The sequence below is a fragment of the Mus caroli genome, unplaced genomic scaffold (assembly GCF_978045245.1).
Source record: "Mus caroli unplaced genomic scaffold, Mus_caroli_1 scaffold_2, whole genome shotgun sequence".
Classification (NCBI taxonomy): Eukaryota; Metazoa; Chordata; class Mammalia; order Rodentia; family Muridae; genus Mus; species Mus caroli.
In genome coordinates, this window is record NW_028227257.1 from 59,991,251 (window position 1) to 60,013,322 (window position 22,072).

The 22,072-nt window shown below is 48.0% G+C and overlaps 1 protein-coding gene and 1 pseudogene across 4 annotated transcripts in view; both read left to right on the forward strand.

The window, feature by feature from the left end:
* The window catches only part of Vps39 (VPS39 subunit of HOPS complex), a 41,101-nt gene extending 20,425 nt beyond the window's left edge, over positions 1 to 20,676 (forward strand). For all 4 annotated transcript variants that reach the window (XM_021183453.3, XM_021183447.3, XM_029473727.2 and 1 more), the window contains 14 exons: positions 6,150 to 6,292; positions 10,518 to 10,661; positions 11,136 to 11,277; positions 11,391 to 11,477; positions 11,957 to 12,030; positions 12,359 to 12,457; positions 12,951 to 13,068; positions 13,488 to 13,616; positions 14,708 to 14,810; positions 15,013 to 15,058; positions 15,712 to 15,861; positions 15,962 to 16,096; positions 17,197 to 17,288; positions 19,173 to 20,676. In XM_021183453.3, coding sequence (XP_021039112.1) covers positions 6,150 to 6,292; positions 10,518 to 10,661; positions 11,136 to 11,277; positions 11,391 to 11,477; positions 11,957 to 12,030; positions 12,359 to 12,457; positions 12,951 to 13,068; positions 13,488 to 13,616; positions 14,708 to 14,810; positions 15,013 to 15,058; positions 15,712 to 15,861; positions 15,962 to 16,096; positions 17,197 to 17,288; positions 19,173 to 19,248 — 1,538 coding nt within the window. In that variant the 3' untranslated portion in view covers positions 19,249 to 20,676. The remainder of the gene's footprint in view (positions 1 to 6,149; positions 6,293 to 10,517; positions 10,662 to 11,135; positions 11,278 to 11,390; positions 11,478 to 11,956; positions 12,031 to 12,358; positions 12,458 to 12,950; positions 13,069 to 13,487; positions 13,617 to 14,707; positions 14,811 to 15,012; positions 15,059 to 15,711; positions 15,862 to 15,961; positions 16,097 to 17,196; positions 17,289 to 19,172) is intronic.
* LOC147005834 (D-3-phosphoglycerate dehydrogenase pseudogene) lies at positions 6,299 to 8,595 on the forward strand (annotated as a pseudogene).
* Positions 20,677 to 22,072: the final 1,396 nt, after the last annotated feature.

Sequence of the window (22,072 nt, forward strand, 5' to 3'; positions counted from 1 at the left end):
AGGCGGCTGACTGTCATGGCTGACAAGTTGGTTCTGTCTGAGTCCTGGGTCCTCAGTTCTCCCAAGTGAGTCTTCACGGAGCTGATCAAGTACCATGCACAACAGCTGGCTTTTCCCAGAGGGTGTGATCTGGGATACCTTTTGTAACTACAATGCCTCCTGTATTCTGTTGATTTACAAGGGTCATTACAGGTGTAAGACAAGGGAAAGCAGACTCCTCTTGAGAAAGGGATATGTACAAGGACTGTGTGGGATGGACATGCACCATACTGACCCTCAGCCTCCTCCTGCACTGTCTCAGGGTCTAGGGCTCTGATCACCAGGTCATGGCCCCATTCCCAGCCTTGTTAGTGTAGGGAAGGAGGGTTGGCCCTCTGAATCTGAAGGCTAAGGTAGTCCTCGAGCCACAAATATAGTTTGCAGGAAGGAACTCACCGAGCAGAAGCAGGTTGCTGTTGAGAAGGGAGGTGGGGCTAGAGAAATGGCTCAGTCAGGTTTCAGGAGATGGCCATGACAAACATGAGGACCTGAGATGAGCCCAAAGAGGCCAAGGGCAGTGGTCTACGATTGGTTGTGATCCCAGTGCTGAGGCATGGAGACGGATGCCTTGTGTGTTTGGTAAGACTGCATCTGTACTAGCAGCTTCCCCAGGTGGCTTAACTTAGGAGAAAATGTGTCCTGGAAGCTGCTAACCAGCTGCTATTTGCATTAAAGTGGCATTTGTGTGGGATTTTCTGTTTCTTTCAGGCCTGGTGTGGTTAAAGTGTTCATTTGTAGTTGTGAGCCAGCTTGCTCTCCGTAATTTGGAAACATTAGTGGTCTGGGAGACAATACCCACAGACCAGTGTGGCTGTTGCCTACACATAAGCTAATTCACAGTATGCAAACTCAGATGAGTCTGGAATGCCATGCCAGAGACGGCGGCACAGCACTGGTGAGGAAGCCATAAAGCGGCATGTGAGCTGGAGGAAGACCCCTGGCAGGCAACAGTCTCACATGGCTTAAGTACCTTGTCTACAACCTCAGGACCCCCTGCCCCCAGTGCCGCAAATGTCTGTGCTTGCTCCCTGCCACTCTCTCCCACAGTCCCATGTCCTGAGGGCTCTGATTGCATTTGAATATGAAATAGTTAGGCATCTCTACAGAGGGGGCATTTTAGTTACCACCTGACAGAGGGTGGCTCCATGAGCAATGCCAGGGTCCAGAGAACAACACTCTAGGCTGAGGGAGCAGCCAGTACATGTACATGAAGTGGAAAGAGTGCCTGGGAATTCAGGAACTGGCCAGCTAGCAGCGTGGGTAAGCTGCCTGGCACCCTTTCTCTGAATGAGGAATATCATATCCTTCTTCTCCTGTGTCTGAGTCCTTAGTTTTGTGTATGTAGTGTTTTATGTCAGGCATAACCCTGGACTCAGAACCCTCTCCTAAGTGTTGGCAGTGCCAGCTCTGCCCTCAGTGCTGGGGTGTCTAGGATAATACATTGTACCACAGGTACACAAAGTACTTGCATGTGAAGCCACTCAGTTAAACACTTGGGGGTAGGTGCATGGTGATAGAGTTCTCCAGGAGCAGGAAGATGAAGGGAGGTCAGACATGGTGATTCAACCTGTGTGTTGTCTTGGCACCTGGAATGTTTAGATAGTAGGAGTGTACAAAGCCATCTTGGGCTACATAGTGAATTCTAAGCAAGTCTAACACATAATTTGAGAGCCTATCTCAACAACCAAACAAACGTAAGAAAGAAGAGGTGGACTGGGCCCTGAAGAGTGAGAAGGAAACTGGAATGTGAAGGAACCATGGAGACACAGTCCCAACCTGTGTCCACTTTCCTGTGAGCCCAGTGAACCATATGGTAGTGTGTGGTAGATCATGCCAGAAAGATATGTTGAAGCTAGATTTCAAAGAACCTTGAAGGTCACAAAGGAGCTTGACATTTCATAGACAAAAGGTGACATTGCAAGACCTTTTGGTTTTGCACTGGTAGAATTGGAACCTGGGACTTGAATCCCTGAGCTGCCCCCCATCACGGGCAGCCTCCTATCACAGGTGTTGAGAAGAATGTCAGTGGGCGGTGGCTGTAGGTAGGTGCAGGAGACAGACAGATGGAGGCCACGTGCTCACTTGCATTTCCTCACAGCTGCTTTGGAGGGGCTCCGTGCAGCTCTGCCAGCTGCTCTGTTCAGTTGCACATTCTTGTCAGTGCTCTGCCAGATTCCTGATCCTAAGGAGCAGGGTCTTCTTAGATGGGTCAGATACTGTGACATGGGGTCAACTGGGTTCTGGGGGCCTCACCGAAGACTTGTGTCCATTACGGGGGAACTGGCCTTCCCCACTCTGACATCTTTTCTTTTTTCTTCTCTTCTCCCTTCTCCCTTCTCCCTTCTCCCTTCTCCCTTCAACCTTCTCCCTTCTCCCTTCTCCCTTCTCCCTTCTCCCTTCTCCCTTCTCCCTTCTCCCTTCTCCCTTCTCCCTTCTCCCTTCTCCTCTCCCCTCCCCTCCACTTCTCTTCTTTCCTTTTTGTTTGGTTTGGTTTGGTTTTTCAAGACAGGGCTTCTCTGTGTAGCCCTGGCTGTCCTGGATTTCACTCGGTAGACCAGGCTAGCCTCACACTCACTGAAGTCTGCCTTCCTCTGCCTCCTAAGCTGACATTTTCTATAGGAAAACAAAGCATAGATTGTTGGCACAAATGTTTTAAGAATGTGAGGAATATCTTTTAAGAAATCTTGATCCAAGTTTATCACTCATTTTATCCCTCTTCATACAGATGTTTTCCACATGTACACATCTTTAACAGAATTGTGATCATAATGTCACATACTTTATAACTACAGTGTGCGTTACATCATAACACTCTCATCAGCTGAAGTAAACATACTTTATTCTGCTGTTGAAGAACTTACACATTGTTTCCAAAATTGAAGTTATAAACAATGTGCCTATTTCATATACACTGTGGCTATATACTAAAGGGTAAAAGGAAAAAAACTTTTTTTTTCCAATTTTTCATTAGATATTTACTTCATTTACATTTCTTTTTTAATTTTTTTTATTATTGGGTATTTATTTCATTTACATTTCCAATGCTATCCCAAAAGTCCCCCACACCCTCCCACACCCACTCCCCCCCACACCCATTCCCAACTCTTGGCCCTGGCGTTTCCCTGTACTGAGGCATATAAAGTCTGCACGACCAATGGGCCTCTCTTTCCACTGATGGCTGACCAGGCCATCTTCTGATACATATGCAGATAGAGACATGAGCTCTGGTGTATGTGTGTGTGTGGGGGGGTAATGGTTAGTTCATATTGTTGTTCCACCTATAGGGTTGCAGATCCCCCCAGCTCCCTGGGTACTTCCTCCAGCTCCTCCATTGGGGGCCCTGTGATCCATCCAATAGCTGACTGTGAGCATCCACTTCTGTGTTTGCTAGGCCCCAGCATAGTCTCACAAGAGACAGCTATATCAGGGTCCTTTCAGCAAAATCTTGCTAGTGTATGCAATGGTGTCAGTGTTTGGAGGCTGATTATGGGATGGGTCCCTGGGTATGGCAGCCTCTAGATGGTCCATCCTTTGGTCTCAGCTCCAAACTCTGTCTCTGTAGCTCCTTCCATGGGTGCCTTGCTCCCAATTCCATGAAGAGGCAAAGTATCTACACTTTGGTCTTCGTTCTTCCCGAGCTTCATGTGTTTCGCAAATTGTATCTTATATCTTGAGTATTCTTATATCTTATAGTATATCTTAAGTTTCTGGGCTAATATCCACTTAACAGTGAGTACATATCATGTGAGTTCTTTTGTGATTGAGTTACCTCACTCAGGATGATGCCCTCTAGGTCCATCCATTTGCCTAGGGATTTCATAAATTCATTCTTTTTTCTTTTTTTTTTTTTTGGTTTTTTCGAGACAGGGTTTCTCTGTATAGCCCTGGCTGTCCTGGAACTCACTTTGTAGACCAGGCTGGCCTCGAACTTAGAAATCCGCCTGCCTCTGCCTCCCGAGTGCTGTGATTAAAGGTGTGCGCCACCACGCCCGGCCCAAATTCATTATTTTTAATAGCTGAGTAGTACTCCATTGTGTAAATGTACCACATTTTCTGTATCCATTCCTCTGTTGAGGGGCATCTGGGTTCTTTCCAGCTTCTGGCTATTATAAATAAGGCTGCTATGAACATAGTGGAGTATGTGTCCTTCTTACCGGTTGGAATATCTTCTGAATATATGCCCAGGAGAGGTATTGCAGGATCCTCTGGTAGTACTATGTCCAATTTTTTGAGGAACCGCCAGACTGATTTCCAGAGTGGTTTTACAAGCTTGCAATCCCACCAACAATGGAGGAGTGTTCCTCTTTCTCTACATCCTCGCCAGCATCTGCTGTCACCTGAATTTTTGATCTTAGCCATTCTGACTGGTGTGAGGTGGAATCTCAGGGTTGTTTAAATTTGCATTTCCCTGATGATTAAGGATGTTGAACATTTTTTCAGGTGCTTCTCTGCCATTCGGTATTCCTCAGGTGAGAATTCTTTGTTTAGCTCTGAACCCCATTTTTTAATGGGGTTATTTGATTTTCTGGAGTCCACCTTCTAGTTCTTTTTATATATTGGATATTAGTCCCCTATATGATTTAGGATAGGTAAAGATCCTTTCCCAATCTGTTGGTGGCCTTTTTGTCTTATTGATGGTGTCTTTTGCCTTACAGAAGCTTTGCAATTTTATGAGGTCCCATTTGTCGATTCTTGATCTTACAGCACAAGCCATTGCTGTTCTATTCAGGAATTTTCCCCTGTGCCCATATCTTCAAGGCTTTTCCCCACTTTCTCCTCTGTAAGTTTCAGTGTCTCTGGTTTTATGTGGAGTTCCTTAATCCACTTAGATTTGACCTTAGTAAAAGGAGATAGGAATGGATCAATTCGCATTCTTCTACATGATAACCGCCAGTTGTGCCAACACCATTTGTTGAAAATGCTGTCTTTTTTCCACTGGGTGGTTTTAGCTCCCTTGTCAAAGATCAAGTGACCATAGGTGAGTGGGTTCATTTCCAGGTCTTCAATTCTATTCCATTGGTCTACTTGTCTGTCACTATACCAGTACCATGAAGTTTTTATCACAATTGCTCTGTAGTAAAGCTTTAGGTCAGGCATGGTGATTCTACCAGAGGTTCTTTTATCCTTGAGAAGAGTTTTTGCTATCCTAGGTTTTTTGTTATTCCACATGAATTTGGAGATTGCTCTTTCTAATTCGTTAAAGAATTGAGTTGGAATTTTGATGGGGATTGCATTGAATCTGTAGATTGCTTTTGGCAAGATAGCCATTTTTACTATATTGATCCTGCCAATCCATGAGCATGGGAGATCTTTCCATTTTTTTGTTTTGTTTTGTTTGTTTGTTTGTTTGTTTTGGTTTTTTCGAGACAGGGTTTCTCTGTGTAGCCCTGGCTGTCCTGGCACTCACTCTGTAGACCAGGCTGGCCTCGAACTCAGAAATCCGCCTGCCTCTGCCTCCCGAGTGCTGTGATTAAAGGCATGTGCCACCACTGCCTGGCTAAGAAAAAACTTCCTTAATGTTGGATTTTTATTAATTGTGTTGACTGTTAATATATTTCATTACATTAAATATTTATCACTTTAAAAAATTACTCTGTGTGTGTGTGTTCGTGCACAAGCTTACTGGTCTTTTTCACTTAAATATCAGTTTTCCATACAAATTTTGAAAAGTCTACTTCTTTTAGATGGTTGTTAAGTAGTCCTAATCCTGTGTGTCTGTGAGTGATGCCATTTTTGTGACATTTTAATGAAATTTATGTAAAGTGTTCAGATCATTACTAGGTGACTTATTAGGTTTTTCTGAACTTAGATTCATTTCCTAGGGTGAGGGGTAATCCAGGCATGCTTATGTTTACCTATAGTTGTAGCATTTGGGAGGAGAGGAGGATTGCCACAAATCTGAGGCCAGCCTGGTTTATGTAATAAGGCCCAGACCAGCCAGGGTTGCACATACCCTGTCTTAAACACACAAACAAACAATCAAACAAGAAATAACAGCCATCAGTCTGGGATTGACTTTGCTATCATACACGATATAAAATACCATGTTGTGTTTTGCCCCTACAGTTCTGGCTTCTTTTCCTAAGGACATGTGCGTTCCTTTCTTACAGATCCCACCCACGTGATGGGCTTGTACCCCGACCTACTGCCCACGGACTACAGGAAGCAACTGCAGTACCCCAACCCGCTGCCCACACTCTCTGGTGCTGAACTGGAGAAGGCTCACTTAGCTCTCATTGACTACCTGACACAGGTAGGTCTAGCACACAGGACACAGGAACCTCTGCCTCAGAGTTCCAGCACTGCTGCTTCACTGTGGCAGCAATAGGGCCGTAGGAGGTCCTTAAGTGAAGGCCGTGGAAGTCGGGGTGGGCCACATTCTACTGCCTCCCACTTAATAGTACCGTTGACTTTGTTATTTGTGTGAATTCCTTGAGAGTTTCATATAATGTATTTTGATCATTTTTACCTTAAATTCTTTCCAAACCTCCTTCTAATTTTGTGTCCTCAAAACAAAACAAAACAACAACAATGCTGCCCAGTCACCGGAGCCAGCCCTGCCTGCAGTTTCCTGAACTAAGTGCTTCTGCCCACCCAGAGCAACTGATTCTAAGGCCTGACTCTAGCAATGGCCTTCGCAAATCTGCGCAAAGTACAGTGACAGCCTGGACCCCTGCTGCCGGAAGATCCTGCAAGATGGAGGGCTGCAGGTGGTGGAGAAGCAGAACTTGAGCAAGGAGGAGCTGATAGCTGAACTCCAGGACTGTGAAGGCCTCATTGTCCGGTCAGCTACTAAGGTCACTGCTGATGTCATCAATGCAGCAGAGAAGCTCCAGATGGTGGGCAGGGCTGGCACAGGCGTGGACAATGTGGATCTGGAGGCTGCCACGAGGAAGGGCATCCTAGTCATGAACACCCCCAATGGGAACAGCCTCAGTGCTGCGGAGCTTGCCTGAGGGATGATCATGTGCCGGGCCAGGCAGATTCCCCAGGTGACGGCTTCGATGAAAGATGGCAAATGGGACCGGAAGAAGTTCATGGGGACAGAACTGAATGGGAAGACATTGGGAATTCTTGGCCTAGGCAGAATCGGAAGAGAGGTGGCCACCCGAATGCAGTCCTTTGGAATGAAGACTATAGGCTATGACCCCATCATCTCTCCTGAAGTCTCGGCCTCCTTTGGTGTTCAGCAGCTGCCGCTGGAGGAGATCTGGTCTCTCTGTGACTTTATAACTGTCCATACCCCACTCCTGCCCTCCACCAGAGGCTTGCTGAATGACATCATCTTTGCTCAGTGCAAGAAAGGTGTGTGATTGGTGAACTGTGCTCAAGGAGGCATTGTGGATGAAGGTGCCCTGGTGCGTGCCCTGCAGTCTGGTCAGTGTTCTGGGGCTGCACTGGATGTGTTTACAGAAGAGCCACCATGGGACCCAGCCTTAGTAGACCATGAGAACATCATCAGCTGTCCCCACCTGGGTGCCAGCACCAAGGAAGCCCAGAGCCGCTGTGGGGAGGAAATCGCAGTCCAGTTTGTGGACATGGTGAAGGGGAAATCTCTAACAGGCGTCGTGAACGCCCAGGCCCTCACTAGTGCCTTCTCTCCACACACCAAGCCTTGGATTGGTCTAGCAGAAGCATTGGGCATGCTGATGCATGCCTGGGCTGGCTCCCCTAAAGGGACCATCCAGGTGGTTACACAAGGTACATCTCTGAAGAATGCTGGGATCTGCCTGAGCCCTGCAGTCATTGTCGGCCTTCTGAGAGAAGCATCTAAGCAGGCAGACGTGAACTTGGTGAACGCTAAGCTACTGGTGAAAGAGGCTGGCCTCAACGTCACCACCTCCCACAGCCCTGGGGTTCCAGGGGAGCAGAGCAGCGGGGAATGCCTCCTGACTGTGGCCTTGGCAGGTGCCCCCTACCAAGCTGTGGGCTTGGTCCAGGGCACAATACCAATGCTGCAGATGCTCAACGGAGCTGTCTTCAGACCAGAGGTGCCACTTCGCAGGGGCCAACCCCTGCTCATATTCTGGGCTCAGCCCTCCAACCCTGTGATGCTGCCCACTATGATCAGCCTCCTGGCAGAGGCGGATGTACAGCTGCTGTCCTACCAAACCCTGGCACGTCATGGGCCTCTCCTCCCTGCTGCCCAGCCTGGAAACATGGAAGCAGCATGTATTGGAGGCTTTCCAGTTCTGCTTCTGACCCTGGGGCTCAGCACTCTCAGCCCCAGGCTCTTCTGAAGAGACCCGCTCACTGTGACCTCTAGGGAGAGGGGATCGCAGAACCAGGGCATCTGCCTGAACTAATACCTAGTAAAGAATTCTTAACTCCAAAAAACAAAAACAACAACAACAACAACAAAACCCCAAAACTCCAATTTTTGCTCTCTATATACTTCTAGGTGTGGGACCATCCTCTGGGGCCACACCTTTAAGAAATCTTTAACTGACACACACACTCCTTTAGAAACCACCTGCTATCCATAGCTCCTTGGTTAAGCTTAGGTGGGGGCTGTTTTGTTTTGTTTAAACTAAATCTTCATATTAGTAAGCATATTCACAGGAAGTTATATAACCTAAAAGGGGTAAATTTTAATTGTTAAGAACTTTTTCATACCACACATAATTGTGAGGGAAATGCCTATAGTTTAGGAAACATAGAAAATATAAACCCAAAGGGCCACAGCGGCACAAACCTTTAATCCCAACAGTTGGGAGGCAGAGGCAGGCAGATCTCTGTGAGTTCAAGACCAGCCTGATCTACATAGTGAGCTCTGGAATCAGAGCTACACACTGAAACCCTGTCTCTAAAACAAACAAACAGAAAGTATAAGCCAGAGAAGCCGCCAGCACTTTAGCTCTGTTTAGTTTCCTATGTGTCTTCATGCGCTAGCTTCTGAGTTAGGATTTATGTTATGTGTACGGTGGATTTGATGACGTGTGTCAGTGTAGCATAGCACATGTTTGCTTCCTTTAGCAGAGGAAACAAGAGCATAGCATCCTCTGGAGTTACAGGCAGTTGGGAGCTGCCATGTGAGTGCTGGGAATTGAATCCAGGTCCTCTGAAGGAGAGCCAGTGCTCTTACCACTGAACCATCTCTCTAGCCTGTTTAGTTTTTTTTTTTTTTTATTAATTCCTTTATTACAAATTAAAATCAAAGTATATTTTCTGTTTTACAGTTTGCAGCTTGAAATTTAGTCATACATTGGGAAAGCCCCTCCTTGTCAATAGTTCGTTTTCTGTATGTTTATGGCCTGATTTTTTTTTCAGTTTACTCTTATGGACAGATAATATGAAAGTTTAAAGTCAGCACTACAACTTACCTGTCTATAAAGCTTCAGTTTTCTGAAATAGAATCTTATATAGGCCAGACTGACCTTGAACTCCCTATGTAACTAAGGGTGACCTTTAACTTCTAACCATTTCCTAAGTGCTGAGAAATGGACAGGTGTACACCTCTACCCCCAGTGTATGTGATGCTGGGGAGTGGCTGAGTGGCCCTCCTTAAAGCTTCTTAACTCACAATCTGTTACAAATGTTTCTGTTATTTCCTGTGGCCACACTCATGTCAGAGACTTTATAGCTGTTGTTCCAGGTATACCTACCTGTAGGCTCTGAAAAGCATCCCTGGGAAAACTGTAATGCTGCACTTCACTGCTGCTTCAGGGTCATTGAAAGTCAGCTGGCCTGACCAGATGTCTCAGCCTGGTGTGCCCTTGATTTTGAGCTCCAGGTGCCAGGCTATGACTGGCAGCCTGCACAGGCTTGTCTCCTTGTTCACACTCTGGAGTCCTGGGGCAAGTAAAGACAATTCCCGGGATAGAATAGAGGCCTGTGCCTTTTGCTTCTGCCATCCCAGCTTTAGGAAACAGCACACTTTCTTCCCTGGTCTCCAGTGACCTTCGGGTTGCATAGCATTAAGCAGCACCAGTGTTTGGCCAAATGAGACGATGGGCTTCGGTGGACAAAGAGAAGTGCATGAAGATTATGCTTTTATTGATTTCTTTGTGTGGAAATGGGTCTCACTATATTGCCTAAGCTGAGTTTGAATTTATGATCTTCCTCACTCTGCCTTTTGAGTAGCTGGGATCACTGGCCTGTGTTTCCATGCCCAGCCAGGTGAGGTTTCAGAATAGTCTAGAGCCAACCTAAGGAACAAGTGTTCGTGTGTTTGAGGTGGAGGGCTGGGGGTGGGCGTTGGGATGGAGCTTCATGGTAAAGTGCTTGCCCAGCTTATGCAAGGCCTTGGGTTGGATCTCTAGCACTGCAGAAACAAAGCAGGCGGACATCTCTGTTGTCACTGGGTCTGTGGCAATGTGATAGTCATGTCTTTTGATCTCTAGCAAAACATGAATGCTGCTATTAGATGTCTTGTCCAGGGTGTGGACAAGAGCTGGTTTGGGGGCATTCAGAGTTAAATGTGGGTGATGAAGGAAGACCTCGTCCTGGCCCTGACCCCACATTTTTGCACTTTTCAGAAACGGAGCCAGTTGGTAAAGAAGCTGAATGACTCGGATCACCAGTCCAGCACCTCCCCGCTCATGGAGGGCACTCCCACCATCAAGTCCAAGAAGAAGTTACTTCAGATCATTGACACCACTCTGCTCAAGTGCTACCTCCATGTGAGTGGCTGTAGCATGCCAGCCCCTTACTCTCAGACTCTAGGGATGTTCCGGGGAGCTCTGTAGGAGACCAGTACTACTAAGAGTAAGATCTTAGATGATGGAAACCTCCTAGCCTTTGCCTGATATCTTTGTGTTTCCTTTGATGAAGAGGATAAGTCAAGATATTTATTTGGAGGTCCTTTGCCAGTACAATTGAGGTTAGTGCCACAGACTAAACAGGGACAGTAGTTCCTCAAGGAGAGTAACCTGTTTGTTTCCCCCAGAACAGTGAGACACGTGTGCTGAAGATGTCAATTCTCTAAAGGCCACTTCCTGTCATCCTGCAGCGAGGATTGTTTGCTGTCTTATGCTTGTTATGTCCCTGGCCCTTGAGCCTGGAGCAGACTTGGGCAAATGAAGGGTGGGGTTCCCAGGAAGGAGCTTCTGCTGCTGTCCCACGTGACCCCACATCAGCATCCTATCTCCCCACAGACAAATGTGGCCCTGGTGGCTCCCTTGCTGCGCCTGGAGAACAACCACTGTCACATCGAGGAGAGTGAGCATGTACTGAAGAAGGCTCACAAGTACAGCGAGCTGATCATCCTGTATGAGAAGAAGGGGCTCCATGAGAAAGGTGACCCGAGGGACCGTCCAGAGTCTGGGAGAGAGGCGTTTGATATTAGCAGAATCTAGTGGACCTCACATGAGGGAGAGGCTCATGGGTTTATTCTTGGGCTTTGTGGCCAGCTCTGCAGGTGCTAGTGGACCAGTCCAAGAAAGCAAACTCACCTTTGAAAGGCCACGAGAGGACGGTGCAGTATCTGCAGCATTTAGGTAAGCCTGTTGTGGTGGTAGGTTTTGAGACAAGATATCACTGTGGAATGCTGGCTGTCCTGGAACTCACTCTGTAGACAAGGCTGGCCTCAAACTTCGAGGTTCACTGCCTCTGCCTCCTGAGTGCGGGACTGAAGGCATGTGCTTCCACACCCACATTTAAAAGCTGTGGAGGAGGCTCCGGCTTGTATAGGCCTGGTCTTCCGCCATTCCTGAGTCAGGTCAGTCTCTTTCCTCGTGGTCCATCAGTTCTGTTCCTCTGCCTGGCATCAGACCCTCCATGGTTGAACAGTGAAATCCTTTTTTTAGTATGTGGCCAGACCATAAGAAACGAGCAGATCTGAGGCTGGTGCTTGGATCTGTCTTGTCCACAAAATGAATTCTAAGGTCACATCTATACCTGCACACCTACCCTCCAATCTTATTGGACAGGCCTGACTTTTGTCAACTGCTAACAAGTCTTACTTTTTTCTTTGAAGGCACAGAAAACCTTCATCTGATTTTTTCCTACTCAGTCTGGGTGCTGAGAGACTTCCCAGAAGATGGCCTGAAGGTAGGTCATAGGCCCTGGGCTTGTCTGGTGCCACAGTTGATCCTGATTATATTTGGTGAGAGAGCCACAGACACAGGAAGAGGCTAGATTACACCATTCCTTTGGAGTCACAGACTAAAGTGGGCATGTGGACAAGACTGCATATGTATATAGAAGGAGCCTGTTCTAAAGCTGCTAGGCTCTAGCCTCAACCCCCATAAACCAGCCAGCAACTGGTACCTTGTCTACCCTTCCTCTCAAAGCGGCAGCAGCCTTAACCCTTGTAGGCCTGTGTGTTTATGGCCTAAGTCAGAGGTTCTGCTTGTAGAACTCAGGTTTGTTTTGACAGATATTCACTGAAGACCTCCCAGAGGTAGAGTCTCTGCCACGAGATCGAGTGCTCAACTTCTTGATAGAGAATTTCAAGGCTCTGGCCATTCCTTATCTGGTAAGGTACAGTTGGGTTAGTCCACAAGACTTTAAGCTTCATATCATGGGGCATATGAATCACTTAGGCAGTTCAGATTCCAGGTACGGTCAACTCAATTGGGTCTTAGTGAAAATAAGAGAACAGTAGTTATTTCAGCTTCCTCTGAAAAAACGTAATCCCATGGAACCAAGCTGGGAACACTCCTCTTAGCAGAGTGTCTTGGTCTAATAGAGAACCAAGGGAATGAAGAATGATGGCCTTTAATCTTAGCACTTGGGAGGCAGAGGTTGGCAGACGTCTGTGGGGTCAAGGCCAGCTTAGTCTACAGAGTAGGTTTCAGTGTAGATAGAAGAAACCGTCCCTGACATCACTGGGTTTTAGCATAGTTTTTGGAAGAGCTGCCCCTTGGTGATCTTTATAGCTTAGTTAAGGAAAAATGGGGATGTGACCTGCGAGGGAGGCTAGGAGATAGACACGAGTACTAACCAGACTGACTGACATTCCACCTCAGGAACACATCATCCACGTGTGGGAGGAGACAGGCTCACAGTTCCACAATTGCCTGATCCAGCTGTACTGTGAGAAAGTGCAGAGTCTGATGAAAGACTACCTCCTGTCGCTGCCCACAGGTATCAGTGCCCATCCAAATCAGGTGGCCCCAGGCCTTAGCAGACAGAGCCCGATGCCTGTGTGTGGTTTGGGGAAACAGGCCCTGTTGTTCTCCAGGTAGACAGGAAGTCCTTTAGAGGAGTCAGAGACACTGAGTGACTCCCTCAGGTAAGACAGAAGGAACCAATCTGTCTGCAGAATGACAGCTGTGTTGCTAAGAGACATGCTGGCCAACACGTTTGTCTGCTCACAGGCTTCCTTAATGTCCCACGCGTGTTTTAGAACCAGTGAGATCATGGAGTAAAAGAACTCCCCTGGGAAACTCCTTGGAGGCCCTTCCTTGATAACAGGGTGACATCTCTGAGCCCCATTTCCCTCATAGGACCCCACATTATTGCTTAACAGCGTCCTTTCATATGGAGCATGGTTTCCCTTAAAGGTAAAAGTCCAGTCCCTGCTGGAGAGGAAGGGGGTGAACTGGGAGAATACCGACAGAAGCTGCTCATGTTCTTGGAGATTTCCAGCCACTATGATCCAGGCCGGCTCATCTGTGATTTTCCCTTTGATGGTGAGTGTCTAGCTTAGAGCCAGAGCTGTTTCAGCAAAGCATAGAGGAGTCTCATCTCTCTTTATTGCTGTTCTTCAGCCCTCCTCAAAGGTGTGTGTGTGAGGGCCAGGCTTCCAGGCCATCACTCCTGTTCCTCCACATCCCTCTTTTGCTGAGGCTGAGAAAAGACTCTGGGTGTGAAGCATATGCTGATTTGTAGATTGTAATCTCTTGCTTCAAAGTAATTCTTGATGAACTCGTTATTGAGTACTTACTCCTTGTAATCTGGCATGATTCATCGAGAAAATGATCAATCTGTCTGGCATCAGCTCAGCGAACACCCAGTCTTTGCCTCACGTTCTCTGGGGTTCCTATTCTGTATGAACGTGGTTGTTTGATAAGTATTCTTGCTCAGTTTATAGATTGTTAAAAGGGTGAAACACGGCCAGCCATAGCCATGGTGGTGCATGCCATTTTTCCCAGAGCTTGAGAGGAGGAGGCAGGCCAATCCAATCTCTGTGAGTTCAAAGCCAGCCTGGTCTACATAGTTTCAGGACAGCCAAGGCTATGTAGAGAGACCCTGTTTACAGAACCGACGGGAGGATGGAGAATGGGGATAGAACCTCCTAAATTAGCTTCCTTCTCCTTTAAAAATTCCTTTCATAATTTTCTCCCTTAAAGAAAGGTAATAATATTTACTATTTTACTTCACTATATTTTTAGTATGGTGGGGCTCGGGATTGAGCCATCACGTGTGCTGAGAATGTGCTGTGCTCTGAGCTGTGCCCCAACCCCTTATTTTGTTTTTGTTTTATGGTTTTTTGGGGGGGTTTTTTGTTCTTTTTTCTTTGTTTTTGAAGGATTGGCTTCGTGGTTTTAATCTCCGTCCATGTATTATTCTTGAAATGTTTTTATTCTGTTTACTATGTATGTATGTATGTATGTATGTGCCATGATGTGTGTCTAGTGGATAAAGGGTTCTTTGTCTGAGGAACTCAGATCATCAGACTTGGCAGCAAGTGCTATTACTGAGCTATCATGGGCTTCTCCAAGTCCTTTCTTATATTTATGTAATGGCAGTGGCAGCTACTTGGAGTTCTTTCCCCTCCTAGGCCTCTTAGAAGAGCGAGCTCTCCTGTTGGGGCGCATGGGGAAGCACGAACAAGCTCTCTTCATCTATGTCCACGTCTTGAAGGACACAAAGATGGCTAAGGAGTAAGTCAGCCCTGCTCTCCCACCTCCAAAGGAGTCTCAAGACAGTCCTCACAGAGATGAGCATCCACGAGGCCACCCCTATGCCTAGCTGCAGAGGGCATTTCACCTCCCCCTGCCAGTCTGGTTCCGGTACTCTTGGCAGCCTCGTGGACACCGGCCATGCAGTCCATGTTGCCTGCTCTCACCACTTCCTCCTTTGCAGGTACTGCCACAAACACTACGACCAAAACAAAGAAGGCAACAAAGATGTAAGTAGGCAGCTGTGACCAGGGGAGCATGTGCCCTTCCTGTCACTATAGCAGACCCCACCCGTCCAGTGTGGCCAAAGTGGCACTTAACCACTAAGTGAGACATGGTATATGATTGTTTGCATATGTCTCCTAGGAAAGAATCTGAGTGACCATCTGCCCGGGTTTGCTTCTGGCTTACTCATCTGTTCTTACCCACAGTGTCCCTAGGATGAGGTGATCCTGTGGCACTAGAAATATAGCCAGTTTCTCAGCCTTCAGAGCATTAAAAAATGAGAAATCTTTAGGTTATTTGCTGTGTTAACTTTCTGTGCATGGTATAACATTAAACAGACACAAGACATTCAGAGAAAGAGCAGTATTGGCGTCCTTATTTGGCTGCTTGATTTTGCCAAAAAATTCAGGGGAAAGTGATGAGTTTGGAGTGTTCCATGCCAGTGGTTGCTATGGACCAGCCCTCTAATCACCAGGGAGATGGTTGCTATAGACCAGCCTTCTAATCACCAGGGAGACAGTTGCTATGGACCAGCCCTCTAGTTACCAGGGAGACAGTTGCTATGGACCAGCCCTCTAGTCACCAGGGGGACTCAGTGCTGGGGGTTCCTGGGAGGGTGGCTGCAGGCCTGGAATGCGTGTTTCTGTCTGTGTAACAGGTGTATCTGTCCCTGCTTCGGATGTACCTGTCACCTCCAAGCATTCACTGCCTGGGGCCAATCAAACTAGAGCTCCTGGAGCCACAGGCCAACCTCCAGGCTGCCCTGCAAGTCCTAGAGCTGCACTACAGCAAATTAGACACCACCAAGGTCAGGAGGGCTGGGAGAGGGGACAGGGCTGGCGGGGGGAGGGGGCAGGCAAGAGCTTTCTTGGTCTCATCCTGATCTCCCTATCCTGTCTCTGCCCTAGGCAATCAACCTTCTGCCAGCAAACACTCAGATCAATGACATACGCATCTTTCTAGAAAAGGTCTTAGAAGAAAATGCACAAAAGAAAAGGTTCAATCAAGTGCTTAAGAATCTTCTCCATGCGGAGTTCCTCAGGGTATGGCCTTCCCCACTTGCAGAGGGGCGGGTGGCCTTTGGGGGTGGGGGGTTGTTGTGGTTTTTTTATTTAATTTTATTTTTAATTCATTTTTTATACTCCATATTCCACTCCCCGCCCCTCCCCATCCACCCTCCTCCCTGCCCCACCCTGTCTCCATGTGGATGCTCCCACCTCCCGCCCCCACCCCACCTGACCTCTAAACTCCCTGGGTAGGTGCATCATCTCTGAATGAACATAGACCTGGAAGTCCTCTACTGTATGTGTGTTGGGGGCCTCATATCAGCTGATGTATGCTGTCTGTTTGGTGGTCCAGTGTTAGAAACATCTTGGGGGGTCCAGATTAATTAAGACTGCCGGTCCTCCTACAGAATCTCCTCAGCTTCTTTCTGCCTTCCCTAATTCAGCAACAGGGGTCAGCTGCTTCTGTCCATTGGTTGGGTGCAAATAACTGTATCTGACTCTTTCAGTTGCTTCTTGGGTCTTTCGGAGGGCAGTCATGCTAGGTCCCTTTATGTGAGCTCTCCATAGCCTCAGTAATAGTGTCAGGCCTTGGGGCCTCCCCTTGAGCTGGATCCCACTTTGGGCCTGTAGCTGGACCTTCTTTTCCTCAGGCTCCTCTCCATTTCCATCCCTGTAATTCAGACAGAAACAATTATGGCTCAGAGGTGTGACTGTGGGATGGCAACCCCCTCCCTCGAGGGAAAGTGGACTGGGTGGAGGGGCAGTGGGGGGGTAGAGGGGAACCTGACCTGGTGTTAGTGAGGGAGAAGGACTGAAGCCCTGAGGGCCAGCAGAAAAAAATGTAAACAGGCAACCTCAGGAAATAGGAGGTTGGAGGGACCCCCCAGAATGCACCAGAGACCTGGGAGGTAAGAGACTCCCAGGACTCATAAGGAAGGGACTTTTGATGAAATGCCCGACAGTATGGAGAGGGAACTTATAGAGCCCACCTCCAGCAGGAAGGCCTTTGGTTTTTAATTGAGAGTTTTCACAAACCTGTAGTCATCAAGGCAGCACTTAGCTCAGGCGGTCCAGCAGTCAGCATGGTCCAGCAGTCAGCATGGTGTTCCAGACGTGGAACTCTCAATCTCTTCCAGGTTCAGGAAGAGCGAATTTTACACCAGCAGGTGAAGTGCATCATCACTGAGGAGAAGGTGTGCATGGTGTGCAAGAAGAAGATTGGGAACAGGTGAGCCCCACCTGAGCAGCATCTGGGTGCAGATGTGGTTCCCTGAGAGTGGAAGCAGACAGGGGAGATTTCTGCCTTTAGTGTCTTATCCTGCTGCTGTGATAAAATACTCGACAAAGCAGCAGAGAGAGCAGGAGCTTGAGGCAGGGGTCACATTGCATTCCAGTCAAGAAAGTGAGAGCAGTGGCTGCTCCCTACTTCCAGCTGGGTTTCCCCATTCTGCAGTTCCTACCAAGGGAATAGTCCTACCTACAGTCAAGACTGGTCTTTTCTGCTGGGCTGTGGTGGTGTGTGCCTGTAGTCCCAGCCCTTGAAAGGCAGAGGCAGGCTGACCTCTATGAGTTCGAAGCCAGCCTGGACTACAAGAAAGCTCCAGGATAGCCAGGGCTCCACAGAGAAACCCTTGTCTTGGAAAACCTGGAGGTGCCGGGAGTTGGGTGGGAGGATTTATCTCCCCACATCAGGTAACAGAATCAAGAAACCCCCCAGGCACATCCGGAAGCCCAGCCCCCGGTGGTTTGAGATTCTGTCCCATGACGACAGTGCTGACCTCACCCCTGGAGAGTAGCCTTTTTGTTTCATTGAGTTCTTGAGCTTTAACAGAGCAAGCCATATCTGTGGGGAAAGAGCTTCAATAATTTGAGGAGCTGTTGAACTCTTCCCCAGAAAGCTCTAATTCTCTGACAACTAAAATTAGCAATGGAAGTAGAAAACCAGTAAGAGGATGCAAGACATACAGAGAGCCTTCTTGAGATGTGGGCTGGCTGTGTAGCTCCGGCTGATTTGGAACTCTGAATGAACCCTCCTACCTCAGCCACACCCCAGTGCTACCTGGGTTTTTGTTTTTTTTTTTTTTAAAGATTTATTTATTTATTATATGTAAGTACACTGTAGCTGTCTTCAGACACTCCAGAAGAGGGAGTCAGATCTTGTTACCGATGGTTGTGAGCCACCATGTGGTTGCTGGGATTTGAACTAAGGACCTTTGGAAGAGCAGTCGGGTGCTCTTACCTGCTGAGCCATCTCACCAGCCCCGCTACCTGGGGTTTACAGGTATTACAGGCCTGCTCCACCGGGCCAGATGGAGAGGAGGAGCCCCAAATCTTTCCATCTTCTTTCATGGCTTGAGCAACCTCCTGAGCCAGCATTATTCTGTAGAGACCTGCCCCAGAGTCGGTCCCCTGGCCTGCAGGGAGCATGAACTGCCTGCTCTTGCTCAGCTAGCAGAGGCTAGACTTGCTGTACTTCATTAGACTATCCTGGAACGAGTTCTGCTGAACATGATTCCCAGTGCCAAGCCAAGGGCACATGTTGTGCGCTGGCTTTTGTTTGTCCAGGCATTTGCCTGGTTGCTTGGTTAGTGATTAGTTTGCCTGGTTGCTTGGTTAGTGATTAGTTTGCCTGGTTGCTTGGTTAGTGATTAGTTGCCTGGTTGCTTGGTTAGTGATTAGTTGCCTGGTTGCTTGGTTAGTGATTAGTTGCCTGGTTGCTTGGTTAGTGATTAGTTTGCCTGGTTGCTTGGTTAGTGATTAGTTGCCTGGTTGCTTGGTTAGTGATTAGTTGCCTGGTTGCTTGGTTAGTGATTAGTTTGCCTGGTTGCTTGGTTAGTGATTAGTTGCCTGGTTGCTTGGTTAGTGATTAGTTGCCTGGTTGCTTGGTTAGTGATTACTTGGTGCTACTGAAGATCCAACTCCCGCTAACCTACACCCTGACCCTGCACTGAGGGAGCCACAAGCTGTTGGTGTGCACTGGGGTGGTGCATAGCTCCTGCTCTGGTCCAGAGGTACTGGAGTAGGGTTGGGGGTGGCTTCTGGGGCTGATGCCTCTTGCAGGTGCTGGAGGAGATGTAGAACACCACTCACTCTCAGCTGTTCTTCTACACAGTGCATTTGCAAGATACCCCAATGGGGTGGTTGTGCACTACTTCTGCTCCAAAGAGGTAAACTCAGCCGACACCTGAGCCCGGCAGCCCAAGCACTCAGCAGTAGACAGCTCAGCTTTCCCAGAGAGTTGAAGGAGCAGCCACCTTGAGAACCATGGACTGCTACCAGGGATGATGCTGGCCACCTTGCTCTCTGGAACATCTCTGAATTAACTGGACTTGTCACCTGGCATTGCCGGCTTTTTACTAGAAGAAGAGATTAGTTATATCTTACGCTGTTATGTTGCAGACAATTCCAGGAGTTTAACCCCTGCTTGGACAGGAGGAAATGCACCGTCTTGCCTTTGTATACCAATCACCTGGACAAGGAGATTTCATCTCAAGTGTTTGTACCCATGGGGTTGTTGACTGTGAGTTTCTATTACAATAACTGCGCAGCTTCACAAGATCCCCAGCATGGCGGCCTGGAGAGTCCCATGGGAGCCTAGCACTAGAGCTTGCCAGCCCACTGACCACAGGCTGTTTATACTGCCAATGTTTTCTCCAGGAGTCTCCCTGCTTATCCCTTCCGTTTTCAGTCTCCTTTTCTTCCTCACTATTTATTTTACCCCTGGATCTCTTCCCTTGTACCATCCATGCTTCCCCTCTCACTGTGTAGACTGGGAGGTAGAGTATCTAATACTTAAATGTGGCAAATGGGAGGCCCTGATGAGCAGCTGTCATGGACATTGTATGAAGGGTCTCAGGAGCTGAACTTTTCTACTAAGATGTGTAGAAGAACACAAGTTTCTGTAGGTGTAGGCTTTGGTACCTCCCCGGGGCAGCACTGTGCAGGGTGTGTGGTCTAGGCAGGATCTCTGTAGAAGTGCCTGCCTCAGCCACTCACCAGCTGCTTGGACAGGCTGTTGAGTCTTTATAGGTGAGCACTGAGCATCTTCCTCCGCTCTAGCCACTTTCTGTCCTGTTGCTTTCCTGGCCATAGTTGTTCCTGGCCTTTCTTCTGCAAGACTGGAGGATCGAGCTAGGATAGCTTGGTAAAGTATGTCTCACTGCACACAGGGAACAACTGACCAGAAACCAATAGTGATGAGAGGGCGTGCGGGTTTGTGGGGCACTGAGGAATGGCAAAGAGTAATGCAGGAGCGGCTCTGTTGAGTACGTCAGGGAGCCGGCAAGAGGTACGCAGCAGCAAGAGGTACACAGCAACTTCTGGCCTTGGAGGCACAGGCACCAGGCACAGGCACATGCACAGACATATATGCAGGCCACACACCCATAAATAAAGTTTAAAAAAAAAAAAAAGGAGTGCTGCCCATGAACCCATCTGCACCATCTTAAAATGCACTTCCTCGGGAGTGGCACTGGGATGCCAGGCCACTCCCCATAGGACAGGACCAGAACTTGTGCCATCATGTGAGTCCTGCCCTTTTACCTGGTAGGCTTGTAGCATCCCTTCTTATGAACTGTGTTTGAAGCAGTAGAATAAAGCCTGTATTTTCTCCTGGATGGTGTGCATACTTAATTCTGTTTTCCTAAACTCCATCCTTTCTTCCCAGGATCCTGCCCTTCATAGAGGGCTGGGGAGGGGAGCAGGGTAGCTTAGCTCCAGCCTAAGGATGATGGAGGCTGCTTCTCAATAAACATAAGTGAAAAACAAAGTTTTCCTGAGCCTCCCTCTCCCCTTTCTGAAGACTAATGGAAATGATAAGGGGATAGTAGCTTAGCTAAGAGAGAAGGATAAGATAAGACAGCTAGTAACTATGAAAAACAGTAAAAATAACACTTCTCTCAAGAGAGTCGGGGAGCTGGCCCCGCTTCTTGTCTGTTGCAGCTAGCCAGAGCAGTGCTAGAGAACTCACACTGGTGGTGTGGATGCAGGAGAGCTAGTGGGCTGACCAACTCGGCTACCACCCAGGCTCAGATTCAGGGCTTTGAATTGGCCCAGCCCAACATCTACCCCATCTGTTAACTGCTGGAGCACATAAAAGGGCCAGTCCTGCAGATCCAAAGCTGCAGGAGCTCCATGACCCAGGGCAACAACAGAATATCCAAGATGCATCCCACTGAGAATCCAGTATTGATAGTGTAGCAGATCTAGACCAGTGACTCATTGTAATGAACATTTCCAAGTAAAGATGTCTGGACAAAAGGGTATACTGTGTGACACACGGATGCACTACTTCCACAACAGTATCTTGTTTGTTTTCCTTTGAGGGGGAGGGAGTCGCAAGGGCAGAGGGTGGATGTGAAGAGTTGAATGGGATTGGAGTACATGTGAAATTCACAAAGAATCAGAAAGTTAAAAAAGAGTAACACTCCTCTCACAAAAGCCTCCATCCGTGTGGCGAGCACAGCATCTGTGGCTGTGGATGCATGGCTGATCTCACAAGCACAGAATATTCCCATCATCGCTCTGGGAATCCCAGAATCTAATACACCATTGCTTTGTGCCTCCTGAAGCTCATTATCTATGGCCAGAAGGCTCCTGTGAAGATGTGGAATTGGTAAGAGGGAGGGACTCTGTTTGAAGAGTAAAGTTGGCTCACTTCCTGGCTCTAGAATGCCAGTTTGGTCCCTCTGTGATACCCTCACCCTAGCCATCTGTGGCCGTCCTGAAGATCTTCTGCCAGAACTTGAGTTGAGGCATGTCTGCTGAGGCGTGGGGAGATGGCTTCCCAGCAGAGAATATGGTTTAAGCCCAAAAGCACCCGGCCAGCTAGTACTCTGCCCCTCCTTACCCAAAGCCCCAGGCCTCAGACTGGGATCCAGGTGCTGAACTATCCATGTTCAGCAAGGGGGCTGGACTTAGCCATCTCTGAGTCAGATCTCTTCCAATCTATCCGAGGTGAAACAGGCCGTCACAGTTACATCACCCCTGGTTCTGGAATTTCTGGTCTGAGCA